This window comes from Mytilus californianus, unplaced genomic scaffold (genome assembly GCF_021869535.1).
Source record: "Mytilus californianus isolate M0D057914Y unplaced genomic scaffold, xbMytCali1.0.p SCAF_5, whole genome shotgun sequence".
NCBI classification, from domain to species: domain Eukaryota; kingdom Metazoa; phylum Mollusca; class Bivalvia; order Mytilida; family Mytilidae; genus Mytilus; species Mytilus californianus.
Window position 1 is genome coordinate 19,861,769 of NW_026262701.1, and position 16,072 is coordinate 19,877,840.

The 16,072-nt window shown below is 32.7% G+C and overlaps 1 protein-coding gene across 3 annotated transcripts in view; it reads right to left on the bottom strand.

The window, feature by feature from the left end:
* Positions 1 to 374: 374 nt before the first annotated feature.
* The window catches only part of LOC127702050 (zinc finger protein ZFPM1-like), a 30,512-nt gene continuing 14,814 nt past the window's right edge, over positions 375 to 16,072 (bottom strand). For 2 of the 3 annotated variants that reach the window (XM_052206051.1, XM_052206052.1), the window contains exons 3-6: positions 12,989 to 13,109; positions 7,573 to 7,797; positions 6,946 to 7,095; positions 375 to 4,419 (exon numbers count right to left, since the gene is read on the bottom strand). In XM_052206051.1, coding sequence (XP_052062011.1) covers positions 1,550 to 4,419; positions 6,946 to 7,095; positions 7,573 to 7,797; positions 12,989 to 13,109 — 3,366 coding nt within the window. In that variant the 3' untranslated portion in view covers positions 375 to 1,549. Of the gene's footprint in view, positions 4,420 to 6,945; positions 7,096 to 7,572; positions 7,798 to 12,988; positions 13,110 to 13,450; positions 13,550 to 16,072 lie in introns of those variants that run through there. The other variant, XM_052206053.1, reaches the window with a different exon arrangement.

The window sequence follows — 16,072 nt, forward strand, 5'->3', positions numbered from 1 at the left end:
CAAACGAAAAGCACTCAATTAAAGGCTCCGGATTTGCAACAGGCATTTATACATCAGACTACTTATGTCATCTCATCGGAACCCCATGTAAGCATTGTGTTGCATTGAAGCAGTGTCATTTTGATAACCCATCCTGGAGTACCCGATATGAGTTGCAGTTTGATGAAAGTTCGCAATGAACAAAATTAAGGTGTTTGTGTTTGTTGGTCTACTGTTTTTGTTGGCCTGTAATGTCAAGTATCTTAGGAACAGTCTCGTTCGTGCAATTCCTCTGTTATTCAGATCCCCTTTTTTAAATTGCATGCTGTTTGTTTTGTATCTCTTGCTTACATGTTAGATCTACAACGTTTGTCCTTTAAGAATGAAAAGATGAATACAAGTTTCTTTATATTTATTTCTTAACAAAGATAATAACCACATATAATCAGACATTCTAGGTGTAGAAAATCAACAAAGTTATGTATACAACGACTAGAAAAATAGCAACAGAAAACCAGTGGCTTACATATAATGTAAATAAAATAACTAGCCCTAATAAACAGCATAACATATAAGAACATAACATATAAGAACGATTAGGTTGTTTTGATTGATAGATCTAATTTTAATAAACATGATTCGTGTGCATTTATTTTTTCCTTTCTAGTATATATTCGGCAATATATTCAAGAGTTGTCTACCTTAGATCGATTAAATGTCTTTTTGTATGTTGTAAAATATTAAAATATTATTATTTCCTTGATTCATGTCCAATTTCATTTCTCAATAATAAACACGTTCTTAGTATCAAACATAACATTAATAGCACTATACTGAAGCATCACAATATAAAATGGAATGTGTAAAATTAGCACAACTCAATATTCTTAGTTTTCACCAATTTGATTGTTAAAAGGGCACCAAATTCTCATTAAACTGTAAAATAAATAACAGTTTTGCAGCAGACAATTACAATTTCCAACACAAAGTTTAGATCAGGAACTACTACAATCCCCCTGAACGAATAAAAATGGGAACAAATGCTAATGAAAACACAACTATGATAATTTCCTAACAACATGTCAATCAAATTATTATTTACGTACTTAACGTTTAAGCATTGAAGACAAAATCTGGCAATTCGCAACACATCTGAAAATAAAACCATTCAAGCTTTGAAGCAGTTGACCAGAAAAACGTACACCATATACAATCATTTTAGCAAACATTGCTTAAATTTACTCTAATTCACTGAATAAAGTATTGGCAGAATATGCAAATCAGTAGTATGAGAACACATATTCCTCAATATGAAAACTATATAGCTTAAAAATTGTAGGCAGAGTTGAGTGGATAATCAAAACAGCATACCATATACCATATACTAAAAATGTCGTCGGGGGCATACATCTGGTAAAAAGAATAAAAAAAAAATCAATATGCACAATATTGATGTTTTCATGATACACGACTTATATCAAAAAGTATGTACCAATTTTAAGTCATTCTACTAAGTATAGTTCAATTGTATGACAATCAAAATCAAACCTATAAACCAGGATTCTATCATTCATGCTTTCGCTGGTGAAGTCATTTCTTCAGGTTGTCTGGCTGTGCAGTAATATTTCTTGTGTGCAACATATGTCGACAAGTACGTGAAAGAAATGTCACAATATTTACAATACTTTGCATTTGTTGGTAACTTTTCGGTCGTACGATCAGTTGGTGACGTCCTACACGAAACTCTTGGAACAACCAACGGAGGCATGACCTGCATTGCCAGTTGATAATAGCGTGCTAGCTCTGGATTAAGAACTGGCGACCTTAATGGCGATGGAGGCTCATCGGACGAATAACTACGCTCAGATTTTATGATATGATTTTTTGATTTCTTTTCCAGTGGGCTATTGCTACAAGAACTGTTGTTCAAATCCGAGTCAGCAGATGACGATCTCTTCCGTTTACGATTTGTTTCATTGTTATTTAGATTTGATATATGTTTGTCTTTGTCTTCGTCCTCGATGTAATCGCTTTCTTCGGGCTCTCTTTTAATTTTAAGAGGGAGATTAAGTAAACTTAGCGTTCGTTCCCTTTCCGCATCTTGTGCTATTTCCTTTGCTAGTGACCTCTCCTTTGTTTCAGTAGGAGAGGTAGAGAGTTTATCATCTTTTCCAGGGCTTTTCCTTTCATTCTTCAATTGTTTTGATGATGAAGTATCCTCTTCACTATCTTGTCTATTATCAGTATCAGGTGAATTCGAATTAGCTGGAGTTGTTTGTTCTCGTCTCTGACATTTTTCATCATCCAACTTTACGTCTTTTAAATGTTTATGTTCTACATGAACCATAAGACTAGGAAAGGTTTCAGCTACATATTCACAGAAGTGACATTTTAAATTTCTAGAAGATGCAGCATGGTACGCTACCATCTCATGTATTCTTATATGCATGGCTAAACTTGTGTTGTCGTTAAAGGGTTGCCCACAGAAAACACACACATTCTTAGGAGAAGGTTCTCGTATACTTGTCATATGTTCGCTTTTCTCGTAAGACTTTCGAGAACGTCGTCTTTTGTAAGGTTCGTTTTTGAGTCTTATTAGTTCTGCTTCCACATTTGTAGAAGTAGTTTCATTTGGATTGTTAAAAATTATAGGCACTAGTGGTGGCTCTTCTATTTCCACCATGTGTTCATCTGAAAAATCTTCGCCATTGTCAATATGCATTTTGCCATGCATGCGCATTCCTCTTACAGTGTTCCCTCTGTATCCACAAAGGGTACAACGATAGGCTTTGCTTGGCATATGAACTTTTAGGTGTTCTGATATCCTGTTTTCAGTTTGTGTCACATAATCACAGTATGGACAGCGCAACAGTGGGACATGTGTTGTAACACCAGTACAATAATGGAGTCTCAGAATTTTAGCAGATGGGAATGAGGCTCCACATCGACTGCATTTAATCATAGATTCATCGTTACTAACTTTTTCTTCATCGTTGTCACGTGGCATATTTCCACTTGGATGCTTACCCTCTTGTGTAAATGGGCAGTAAAATTCCTTGTGTGCTGCTAATGTACTTGTTGAGCTAAATCGAATTTTGCATGGATCACAAATGTACTGACAAATTTGTTCTTCTACTGTGCTGCTGACCGGTGATATACTGTTGGACTGCGTTAGTTCAGGTTCTATCATATCACTGGATTTTGTAGCTGAAGATTCTTTCGATTCTTTTGGAACGCATGAAGTCTTTCCCGACTCCGACTGAGCATTCGTTGGAGATCCAAATTCCTTGGTAGCATGAGATTTTGCGTTCGTCATTGAAATTTCTGTCGAATCTTTACTGGTTTCGTCAACATCATCCACTGAATTGGAACGTGTTTGTCGTGAGGAACAATAGTGCTTTTTGTGAATAATATAATTTTCATGTTTGTAAAAAACAATGTTACAATCCACACATTTACTAACAGAATGCGGGACCGGTGGTATTGGTTTTCCACTAATAAACTGTACGGGTGGAACTGTTACAAATGGAGAAATCCTATTAGGTGGAATAGGTGATGTTGTCTGATCTGATTGAACTGAACTTGATCGATCTCGTTGTATTGGTGACTGTACGGGCGATGACGATGTTGAACAGGAAAGGTTTGAGACTTCATCCCTCTTTATTGACCCTCTCCGCTTTCCATCAGGAGAGATGAAAGATTTTGGGCTTATACTGTTTTCTTTATCGCTGTCATCACTTGACGTCGATTTTTTAGTTATTGACAAATCTAGCGGCTGATCAGAAGTTACTTCAAGCTTTTGTTTCATTTTAATATGAGATGCATTTCGAGGAGATATGTTATTCGGTGACTGTGGAACAACAGGCTGAACGATAACGGTAGGCATTCCGAATGGGATGCTAAGCATGCCACGTGCTACAATAGGAGGTCCCAATATAACATTGGTCTGACCGGACATTAGAGAAGCAGACGATACATTCATCAGGTGTTTGAGATTCTTCGAGGCGACTGGTGACATTTGTTCTTGGAATTGCAAATTCGGAAAACCGTTTTGTATGCCATGTTCATCTTCGGGTGTTCGCATTCCCATTGCATCAGGGCGTTTTGAACAGTAGTATTCTTTATGGCATTTGAACGTAGAAAAAGACGAGAACTGTATATTACACTCGGCACAATACGAGTCTTGTTTGGATACAGGGGATAAACTTGACGAACTGGACGTCGGTGATGTACTTCCTCTGCAGTGGATTCTTTTATGTCTATTTAAACTTGATAATTTATCAGATGTGTAACAACAGAATGGACAATGAAATAATTCTCCATTTTTTAATAGTTTTGTTTCGTTGGATTCAGATTCACTTCGCTCTTCAGTGATAACATTGTTTTGTTTGTCGTTCTCCTCATTTTGAGATTTCACACTTTCTGAAGACCTCTCTGTATCTGCAATAATAAAAAAACCAAAAACATGGTACTTATCTACATATGATATTCCATATTATACATTTGGACAAGACAGACATTTGTTTTAAAATGCAAATCTGGCAAATTATATCTATCCGTTTGACTAATACTATATAAATTATATTTGTCTTTTTTCGATTTAGTAATACTAGTAACTAGCTTGTTGCAGGAATAATAAAATAAAGAAAAATTGAAAGAGAGGCAAAATTAAACATTATCAGAAGCATATATGTTACATCCCGGCTTGTTTAATAAAAAAAATCTTAACAAAAATACCAAACTCAAAGTTAAATTAAATATAAACAGCTGCACCATGAGCGCATGATACGCCCGTCGCATTTTCAAAGAATAAATTTCAATCACTTCTCAATGTCATATAAAAAATTGATGAAAATCGAAAGGGAGCTTTTGTCAATAGATTTAAACAATTCACCAAAGTTTCATGAGAACTGCTGAAAGCATTTTTGAGGTATTGTCCGAAAACTGGAAAATGCCCCCTTTTTCAATGAATAAACCACCATAACTCGGAAACGTAAAATCTAAAATTTTATAAAAATTCGAAAGGGAGCTTACATCAATAGATATAAACAATTCACCAAAGTTTAATGAGAACTGCTAAACGCATTTTGGAGTTAATGTCCGACATGTTGACGACGGACGGACAGACGGACAACGGTATACCATAATAATTTATCTGAAATTTATGAAAATTGAAAGGGAGCTTTTGTCAATAGATTTAAACAATTCACCAAAGTTTCATGAGAACTGCTGAAAGCAATTTTGAGGTATTTTAACTGCAACTCGGAAACGTAAAATCTGAAATTTATAAAAAACGAAAGGGAGCTCACGTCAATAGATATAAACAATTCACCAAAGTTTTATGCAAATTGGTTAAAGCGTTTTTGAGTTAATGTCCGACATGTTGACGACAGACGGACGGACAGACGGACAACGGTATACCATAATACGTCCCGTAAAAAGGGGATGTCCATAAAACCTGACAAAACCTAACGCTCGACTATATCAACAAACGGAACGAATGATAAACTACTGTCATATTCCCGATTTGGTACAGGCATGTTCTGACGAAAACGGTGGGTTAAATCTGGTTTTATAGCTAGCTAATCCTCATTTGTAAAAGACAATACTAACAAATTGATGTATGTATGCTGTGTCAGTGTTCAGATCCTTTTTCCTAAATGCTTCAAATGGTCTCACTTTCGTGTCAGGTTAAATACAAATAAATGTGGATAGTGTCCACATGTTGACACATTTGATGTCCCCGCTTGTATATCATATAGTTATAAAGGGACATAACTGAAGAACGGTAGAAGTGACGCTACCCAAATTTAAACTTGATATGAGTTTTGTGGTAATAAGCATTCTGTGTAAGTCTCATAATATTTGGTTGAGGCTAACTTAAGTAGAGAACAGAAACTAAAAATTCAGCAATTTTTCTATTTGTAAACACGCATAACTCTAGAACGGTTGTGTATAAGTTTTATAACATTTGGTTGAGACAAACTAAAGTTAGAGAACGAAAACGAAAAATTCAGCAATTTTTATGTTTATAAAGGGACATAACTCAAGTCTGGTAAAAGTGTCGCCACCAAATTTCGTACTTAATCTGTATTATGTAGTAATAAGCATTGTGTATAAGTTTCATAACATTTGGTTCAGGCAAACTAAGGTTAGAAAACGGAAACAAAATATTTGTACTTGATCTTAGTTTTGTGGTAATGAATATTGTGTATAGGTTTCATAATGTTTGGTTGTGGCAAACTTAAGTTACAGAATGGAAACTAAATATTTTGCAATCTTTCGATTTATAAAGGGACTTAACTCAATAATGGTTAAAGTGACACTTCAAATTCAACTTGATCTGTGTTTTATCAGTGGAAGTCAAAATTAAACATTGCATTGTATAAAGCATTGATTGTAGTTGATTCAACTATAATCATGGACAAAGGAAGATAACTCCAATTTTAAAAATTACTTGATGCTTAGAAGAAAATAAATATTTTGCAATTTTTCCATTTATAAAGGAGCATAACTCTAGAACGGCTAAAGTAACGCCACCAAAATTCAAACTTGATCTGTGTTTTGTGGTCATAAGCATTGTGTATAATTATAACATTTGGTTGAGGCAAACTTAAGTTAGAGAACGGAAACTAAAAATTTTGCAATTTTTCCATTTATAAAGGGGCATAGCTCTAGAACGGTTCAAGTGACGCCACCAAAATTCAAACTTGATCTGTTTTTTGTGGTAATAAGCATTGTGTATAAGTTTCATAACATTTGGTAGAGGCAAACTCAAGTTAGAGAACGGAAACCAATTTTAGGACGTACGTACGTACAGACGGATAAGGGTAAAACTTAATGCCCCCACCGCTACGGCTGGGGCATAAAAATAGTGTTCCACACGTCAATAAGGAACAGGTATATCATTATTATTCTAGATTGAACACACTTGGATAGCTGTTTCAAAGATTATCTCATAACTACCTGAACTTTCTTTATCCTTCGGTTCTTCTTTTATCATTTCTTTTTCAGAGTTACTTGGTTTCTTTGAGCAGTAGTAAGTAAGATGACCCTCTAATGTTCTAGCACTACTGAATCGAACTCCGCAGAAAGGACAACCATACAGTAGGGCAGCTAAAACAGAAGACACAAATTACGATTACTTCTATAGTATTCATTGTTTATATATATTCGTTTTCTTTGTGCGTCATTATCAGCATCATCATCCTTATTACTAGTATTATATCATTATTCTACGTTTTGTTTTATTGCATTGCAATGTTAAATTTTAAAGGCATCCGGGTTCCTGACTGATTCTGAAATCATTCATATCATTTTGTACATTTATTACATTTTCATCATGTCATGGTGACCATCAAAGACTGTTCTTGTAGCATTATGTTGATTCAAACCACAAAAGCAAACTGACAATAAACAGGTTACACGAATAAAAGTTTTCGGATTTGCAAAAGCATAAAATTTATCAGGCATATAGTTTTCAAATTTCTTAAACATAGCATGCTTTTGAATTAAATATATATAATTACATATTAGTCAATAGGATTCACTAAACACATAAAATATATTATATATATGAACATAAAATATTACCGTGGTTGATAACGTCGTTCTTGGCTACAGAAGACGTCTGTTCTAAAGATGACGAACTTTGCACTTCCGTTTTTATGTCCATATCAATATCATCTTCTTTTTCTTTATAATCAGTTGAATCGGGACTACACGGTTCAGATTTTGGTGTGTCTTGAATTGTGAATGACGATAACAATTCTGCTCCAAATTTAAGTTCAGAAATTATTTCACACCAAATCTGGCCTCCTAAAAAAAGAAAGATCAACCGTTTTAGTCCTGGCAATGAACACTTTTGCAATCTTCAACATGTCACATAATTTCTGCAGTTCGTTTTGTGGATAAACTTTATCTGATAACGGGTTTGATTTGAGTCTTCTAGACAACGTGTGTATGCAGTTTTATCTATACGAAATGTTGATTCTAGAAGCCTAAAATCGATAGACCAAGGTCCGGCCATAAAATATAAGATAGACAGAAGAAAGAAGATTAAACGTTTGTGATTCGTCTGATAAACAATCTTAAGATAATTCAAACTTTTCCCATACAAAAATTGCAGTAAAAATTTGCTGTAAAAATTGTCAAAAAGTACAAATGTTATAAAAAAAACTAGTGGTACATGTATAGCCTTACAATCAGTATAACTTAAGAAAATGGCAAATATTCATAAATGATAAGTATTAGAATATCAAGTGTCATAAACATTTGAAGATAATGAATATTTGTGTATTCATATCTTATCTAAAAATTTTACGACTTAATCACCGTGCAAGTATTTGAAATGAAAATGGAATATCTTACTTGAAAGTATGTTTGAAATTTGTCTAAGTATACCAATCTTACACGGGTATATACACCATTTATTTATGTCTTTGAAGACGTTGATTCAAAATTATTTAACATGCATATATTACACAGATTTGAGACCCGCCACTTGGGTAATTATATAGTTCCCCAAATGAGTAACTCTTCCTCTAATAAGGAATACTTTTTAATGTTAAAAAAACAACTTTTTTTAATACACATTTTATACTTGAAATGGCAGATAATCATGAAAATTGCAGCAAATTTTGATTTACTGAGAAGTTACAAGCCTATGAAAACTTTTAAAACTCAAAATAACAATATTATTCTTTGGAAGAAGTTGTTCCATTGTCCACAAATTTTTGTCATTTTAAGTAAAAATACTTAGCCAAGAATTTTTAATTTTAGCACTATCAAATGATAGCCTAATTGAGGGTTACTCGTTTGGAGAATTATAGTTCCCTATTTGGCGGATTGTCCCCAGCCTGATAATTGCAACCATGCTGATAAGATACTCGAGTTATATTAATTATCAAGGAAATTGACATTATATAAATAATCAGAAGTATTAGAAATAAAAAAGTTTCTAAAAAGTTTCAAGATTAACCTTTTTATAAACTGTATATCAAGCATTCAATTTCTTGTAATTTGTGGTAATAATTCATGAATATTTTGTAAAAACTTAAAATGATTATTAATTATTTAATCACAACCCCCAGCCTTCCGAGATAAAATTGAAAAATGAATAAATAATTTGTTATCACGGAAAACAGCAAACATTGTAATTTTTATCAAGTTTCTTCATCAGGACAAGCTGTCGAAGGTTTTATGAATCATGATCCTAATCTACTGTGATCAGGGGCTCTATGTGGCGGACGAGGATGTACGATAATAGGTTATCGTCAAAATACAGGAAATTTTAATTTCTTAAAATTATAGGATAACGCTCATGAATAAATTAATATGAATATTTTATAACATATGGTGAAATTCAATGAAATAATTTTTAGATTATATTCCTTGTTTTAAAGTAGTTTATAATGACATTTGATGATTTTGCTGATCGAAATTTCAAAATATTATACTAATGAATATCGGATACAATATCTATTTTCTTTGTTTAATGGATTTCTACGATCTTTCGTGAACTCTCAAGTTTTTATATTATAAAATGGTCATAAATTGTTTAATGAGAACTCTTAACATGATTAATTGAAAAATGTTAAAAAAATATTTTTTTAAATGTAAATTAATTGTTAAAATTAATTGCGAGATTTTTACACATTTTAATATATGTACATGTACATGTACAATGTATTTTTTGAATAAAAGACGTTAGGCAAGCAACAATCAATCAATCTTTCAGTAAACATGAAAAAGTGCATATTTTGTTACAATACAAACCATGAAATTTTTAACAACACTGTTTATGTTGTGGATATAAAAAGTTGCTAGAAAAGAAGTCGGTCATATTTTACTAATCTTGAATATCAAAAATCATATATCCAGACAGTATACAAATCTTATATATTTTTTACATATTTTATTATCGTATCTTATTCAAATCTTATCATATTATAAAGACACGCGTAGGTTTTTGTTTCTGTAGAGTTTCATATTTCTTTAATCCAAAGTCTAGATTCTAAACACCGACCACCAGTAGCGTCTTTGATGACCAAATAGTTTAGATAAAAGAGGTCATCACTTTCATATGGGCAAGATAGTGTCTGTCAAATTTTTCCTTATATGTGATTATATTCTTTCAACAAGCGAATAGAGAAGAAAAATTATATCTCAAAACGAGGTATGCTTTATGATTTAGTATTATTTCTTTAGGGAATTTAATCAAGATAAGTGTAAAATTACGCGACAATAGATCGATCATTTTTGCAGATAAGATTAGAGATTAAAAACGTCAGTCCGTTAACGACAAAATTATGCAACTTTAAGTATGAAATATTCATGACGAATTCGAACCCTATTCGGGAAATTCTATTCCATTAATTGTTGGATAAAAGTACCACAAAGACAAGAATTCTAGTGAACGAGATAGTATGATAATCTCCTACGCAAGTGTTGTATGTTATCATAGGATTTTATCTAATAACACCTTAGTCTGCCTTTGTTGTGAGGAGACGATAGGAATCTGAGATCGGGTCTGTCATCCATCTTTTTTGACAAACAAGGATACTTCATTGATTAGGTAGACGATAATAAAATGCATTCAACAATGAAAGTTTACACCAATATCCACGTATAAAACATCTGCCCTGCTGTTTGATAGTCGAGAGAATAGGAATTAACATATAATATTCTTTTCCCTCTATTAATTAACGATAAAATCACTATGTGTATGTTATCTCAGATTTGATCTATACTGCGCCAGTCCCGTACGTTATCATTCTTTTATCTTGATCTGTAATCGATTCGGTATTCTCTGGGGGATAACTGGGTGATTATTCTATGGTAAAAATACAGTAAATGTAGATGAAGGAGAAAATATTTTAGTTCATTTTTTCATGTGTTTAGTCTTATTTTACATTTTCATTAAAATCTCAGAATGCGTTATTAAATATTTGAAGTAAACCCTATAGATTGAAATAAACAATTAATTTCCCCATAGGCGACAATGATAGCCTTTTTCGAGATACAGACTTTAGAAAGTTGATTTTTTTAACGAAACCTTGCTAGAATTAAAGAAAAGTTATTAGGACAGTATTTTTTGGTCCAAAAAATATAGGTTCGCGTTGCTTTTCTTAGCGTAATTTGTACTTATCTCCCATGCCTATCAATTTTGCACTTAAAAATACGTGTCTCATCCTAGCGTTTAAAAGACATCTCAGTTCCGTTAGGGCTAAGGAAAATAATTTATTAGGCCTTTGGTAAAATGCAGAATGCACGAAGTCTCTAATAACAAAAAATAACGGGCGCACATATCAACCAATCAGGATTAGCTATACTCTTAATTCTGAATACCATGTTGCGCCCATAAAATCTAATGGTGTATTGTAACCTATAAGTGTGCTCCGTGCCATCGGCCAAACCAAAATACCGAAGTAATGATGGAGTACACCATTACTAAGGATAGTATACTGATGGACAAAACATCAGTTCAGTACACCATTACTTGGGATAGTTTACTAAGTAACTGAGAACTGTTTCTTGTAAGAAGAAGAAAATACTAGAATAATAACTTATCGTTATAGAATATACATAGACTGTGAAGTACTGATAGTGCAGCCTCAAAACAATGCCAAAAAGCTATAAAGAATAATTATGCAATACTTTATATTGACCATACATATGGACTTGCTTCAAACAAAATTCTACATAAGGTAACGAAAATCATTGAATCTGAGATCGGGTCATTCACCTCTTCATGAAAAATAAAAAAATAAAAATACTGAAATAAAACAAAATTGTTACGCCTTTAAGAAATGTTCCCGTTGTTTTGTAACTATAAATAGATAATCTCAAGAGTAGGCTGCGGACTTTAAGACCGCGATGAAACTTTCATATATTTTACATAAAATCTGAACGAAATTGTTACCAATCACAACCACAATATGAATCCCCATACTCATAAAACAAGCCGTAAAATGAAAACCAGTTGAGAAATGCTTGCATGAATAATAGTCATAATAGTTTAATTAAGCAAATCCACAAAATCATCAAATCTAAATAGTGGAATACATGAAGCTTGTTCAACTACTACCCTTGGTGAATTATAATCCTAGTAAATACGAAGAAGATTTTCAATAAATGATTTTCAGTGTAATTAAAAATTTTGTTTGCATACAGTTTAATGGTGGTAAATAAAATACCATAAACTGCAAACAAACCAACTAGATCAAGGTGTATACGTATAATGTCCCGCAGCAAATATTTCATACACATATTCGGCGGCAAAATAAAGATGTCCTATAAAATTAACCAGCTTAATTAAATACCGTCACGCGGAGTGGAATATTCATTGTACTTGCTAACAAAGTAACGGCCCTCATGACTCCTCACAACGAATCCAGACTCAATATTCCGTGTAACTCCAAGCTAACTACATGTATAGTCGTAGCTTTTTCCAAGGACTTAATAAAAAAAGCATTTTATACTAACTTTAAGTTATTTGGTTTGACCAAGTTAAAAAAAAGGTGTAGGCAATTGCAGTATCTTTGTAGTGTACACCAGATCTCTTAAACATAAACACGTAATGAGATTCTATTGCTTTAGTTAGACGTGCTCAGTTCTTCCCATTTTCTCGATTTCAAAATCCTCTATAATTCAGACGTGCAAAAACTACTGGATTAAATTATGTCGACTTCTTAAGAAAAAAACTCGCAGACACTCATCCCTCTTCCAAAATAAAAAAAGGACAAAGGTCCACTAATTGATTGTAACTTGCTTAACGTCCAGTGGCAAATATTCTATGCGTGTTGAGGACGATAAAAAAGAAACTGGACAACAATTCGATTAGAAAATCGATATTTATCTAGTTATCAACGAGATGCCAATATTTCCTAACAACAGTATAACAATAAGCACAGTCAGTAAGATGTACGAAGCAATGCAAATGGAAAGATCAAATGAAGTGACTATTCGTTTGAATATATATAACTAATACTAGATGTATCTGACATACCTTTGTAAAACACCGACGTATTTCGGACAGAATCACTTGCTGCCGGTCGTAACATAGTCAACCAGGTAGCATTTGGGTCTTCTACTCGCACAAAACTTGTCTCCCCATTTTCCTCTTGAGCCTGAAACAGACAAGATATATTGTATTAATTTACAAGCTAAGATCAATATATGTTTTAATATATAGAATAAAGTACTAACAGCGTTCTATCATTGATTCAACAGTAGTTCAACTAAACGACTTTTATCAAGACAAACACCTAAACTGTTGCAAGTAATTGTCCACATAAAGTAAAAACTCGAAAATATTGTAAATTAAATTCGAAACACATTCTTCTTAATTCGAATCATGATGAACTTATCCACGCGTTATAATCTAATTATAAGCAATTTGATGTTAACAGACTAACATACATAAAGTGAAGAAGTACTTCACCCGACATGGAACAAACTGAAGTTTAACCTTTTTCAACTCGGATCTGTCGTCGACAAATCTATGGTTCTTCGAAAATACATATTCGTTGTAAATGATAACCTAAGTAACTATGCTGTCAGTTTTGAAGTATTTTGAGTCATGTAAACATTTCTGTATCTATTTAATCAAAAGGTGGTCGGTACAGATAATCTATCAATATTTTTGATCAGAAACCATCTGTCTAAACTGTCAAAATGGTCGTTTATCAACACGAATATCTTTCCCATCTCTTGATCGGAGACTTCGTGCAGTGCTTTAGTGCGTCCCAATTCTCCTCCAAGATTGAAGATTGTCAGCCAAACCCGATAACTCGCATCTGCGGACTTATCATTAGACTAGAATTCTTATTGATAGAAGAAGGGCTTATCTAACAAAGTCTTTGTGATAAAATTTCACATGAGTTGTGAACTTAGATAAATGAATAACATTTCATTTTTGATATGGTTTTATCATCTTAGTGATATTCTTATCAACAGGTTTTTGTCAGATATACTGATAAATAAATTCGAAGTCATGCACTTTGAAAAAATGACGTGATAGTTTCGAAAATAAAAGAAATTTATCAGATTATTTAGGGTTGCTCGCGACCCCAAGGGTTGAAAAAATCTGATGAGAATTTAATTATTTGAAATTGGTCAGAAATAAACCATTGTTGCCAGAAACAGGTGGCTAGAATCTGAATTAGATCACAGAATTGACTCTCAGTATCAAGTTCAACTTTAAATAAATTTTCAGTTTCTTATCATAAAGATATATTTTGTTTATGTGAGTACATCTAAAGTGGTGATTAAATCCGGAATTCGAATCAGATTGCATGTTCTAATTAAGTTGCTATTGAGATCAGCATATAACTATGTAAAATGTAGCTATAATCTTTGTTGAACTCCTCATACATTGATTATTTGTATCATAAAAATTAATAATGACTTCAGAAGTTTATTGTGAAATTGGCATTGAAGGTTCACCGAAAACCAGCAGAGAGAGTTACTGAATAAAGACAACCGTATACATACATGTGCATAATGCAGAAACACAATCCGGAAGATTCCTTTAAGATATCCACGGTACATGTAGTAGGTGTAGGTATGTGTACAATATGTCTTAATCATACATGATTTGTCGCTGATATCCCATCGGCAAATATTACAGATATATTGAAAACGCTTTATCGATTTGGGAAATAGGACAATAATTGAGATTCTTCCCGAATTGAAGATTCCTTTTGAAACTCGGTTGAAACACTATGTTGGATATGATTAGACGTCACCCTTCCGACAAAGACTAATACCGAGGAGACATACGTTTGGCTGTGAGACGTGTGTGTACCTGTACATGCACATGTCCAGTCGGAATAGGATGTTTTAAGTGAATGTCACGAAGTGAAAGTATGCAGCGCTCATTCCAGGCACATTTTAGATTACTTGCATGATATTGTTGTCCGACTGTATAAGTGACCTGTTGCTAGGGAAAATTTTAGACCTACATCAACGCTATTCGTAGTTAAGTCTTAATATCCTACCACCCTATGATCGAATTCTAACAAGTTGTATATTTTTACATGTAACTCGTCCTATACCTGAAATATTTGCCACTGATATTTAACAGTTGTTTAATCAATCACTCCAAATTGAGAAACAAAAGAAGATTAAAAACCTATCTTACAAACCTCATAAATATGAAAACTTATTTAATGAAGAAAAATACTTTAAGTCTTTTTTTGTATATTTCGATTTGTAAAATATACAACCGCAATAAAACAAGCATTCTGAGAGTATTGCATGGCAATACATAGTCCCCTGCCGGGTAAAAATTCATTATACTGGAACAAAATGCTAACTTGTTTTATAACTTGTCATGGTGTAAACAAAAAGAGTGGAAAACTGATTATATGAGTGAATTTTTCAAGTCCAAGGACCATAACTCTGCACAAAATTATCAGACCGAAACAAACATTTGAACTTGACCTGTAACTTGTCATGATAAAACTATATACCAATTATCAATCAATATCTTCAAGCATGATTAAAAAAAAGTGTGGAAAACACCCGTACATTAGATGTGATTAATAGTTATCTAAAATAAGATATGATGTAATACAATGTATATTTATTTTCAAGTTATAATCAAATATAATAATAGTTCCAAATATTTTTTCTTTCATTTGTCACAAACTAATATAGATTTGTAACTTATCTATAAAATGTCAACAACTTTTTTCTTTTTTTGTAATGAAATATATACCTTAATAAAAATAGATTATTATCTAATTAAAAGATTTCACTTCATAATTTTTTTTTATGTATATGGCATTCAGAAAATTAGTTTATACAAAATAAAAAACACTTCAAACAATTAACCAAAGAATGTCTTTATAAAAATGAGTTATCTCTCTTTGTACAGAAATATGGTTTAACATACAAAATGTAGTACTCTAACATTAGATATGGACCATGATAACTCTGGACTAAATCATCAGACCGGAACAAAATTCGAACTTGACCTATAACTTGTCATGATAAAACTATATACCAAATATTAAATCAATATCTTCAAGAACGAAGAAAAAAAGTGTGGAAAGCTGATTTGCCGGACTGACGGATGGACAGACAG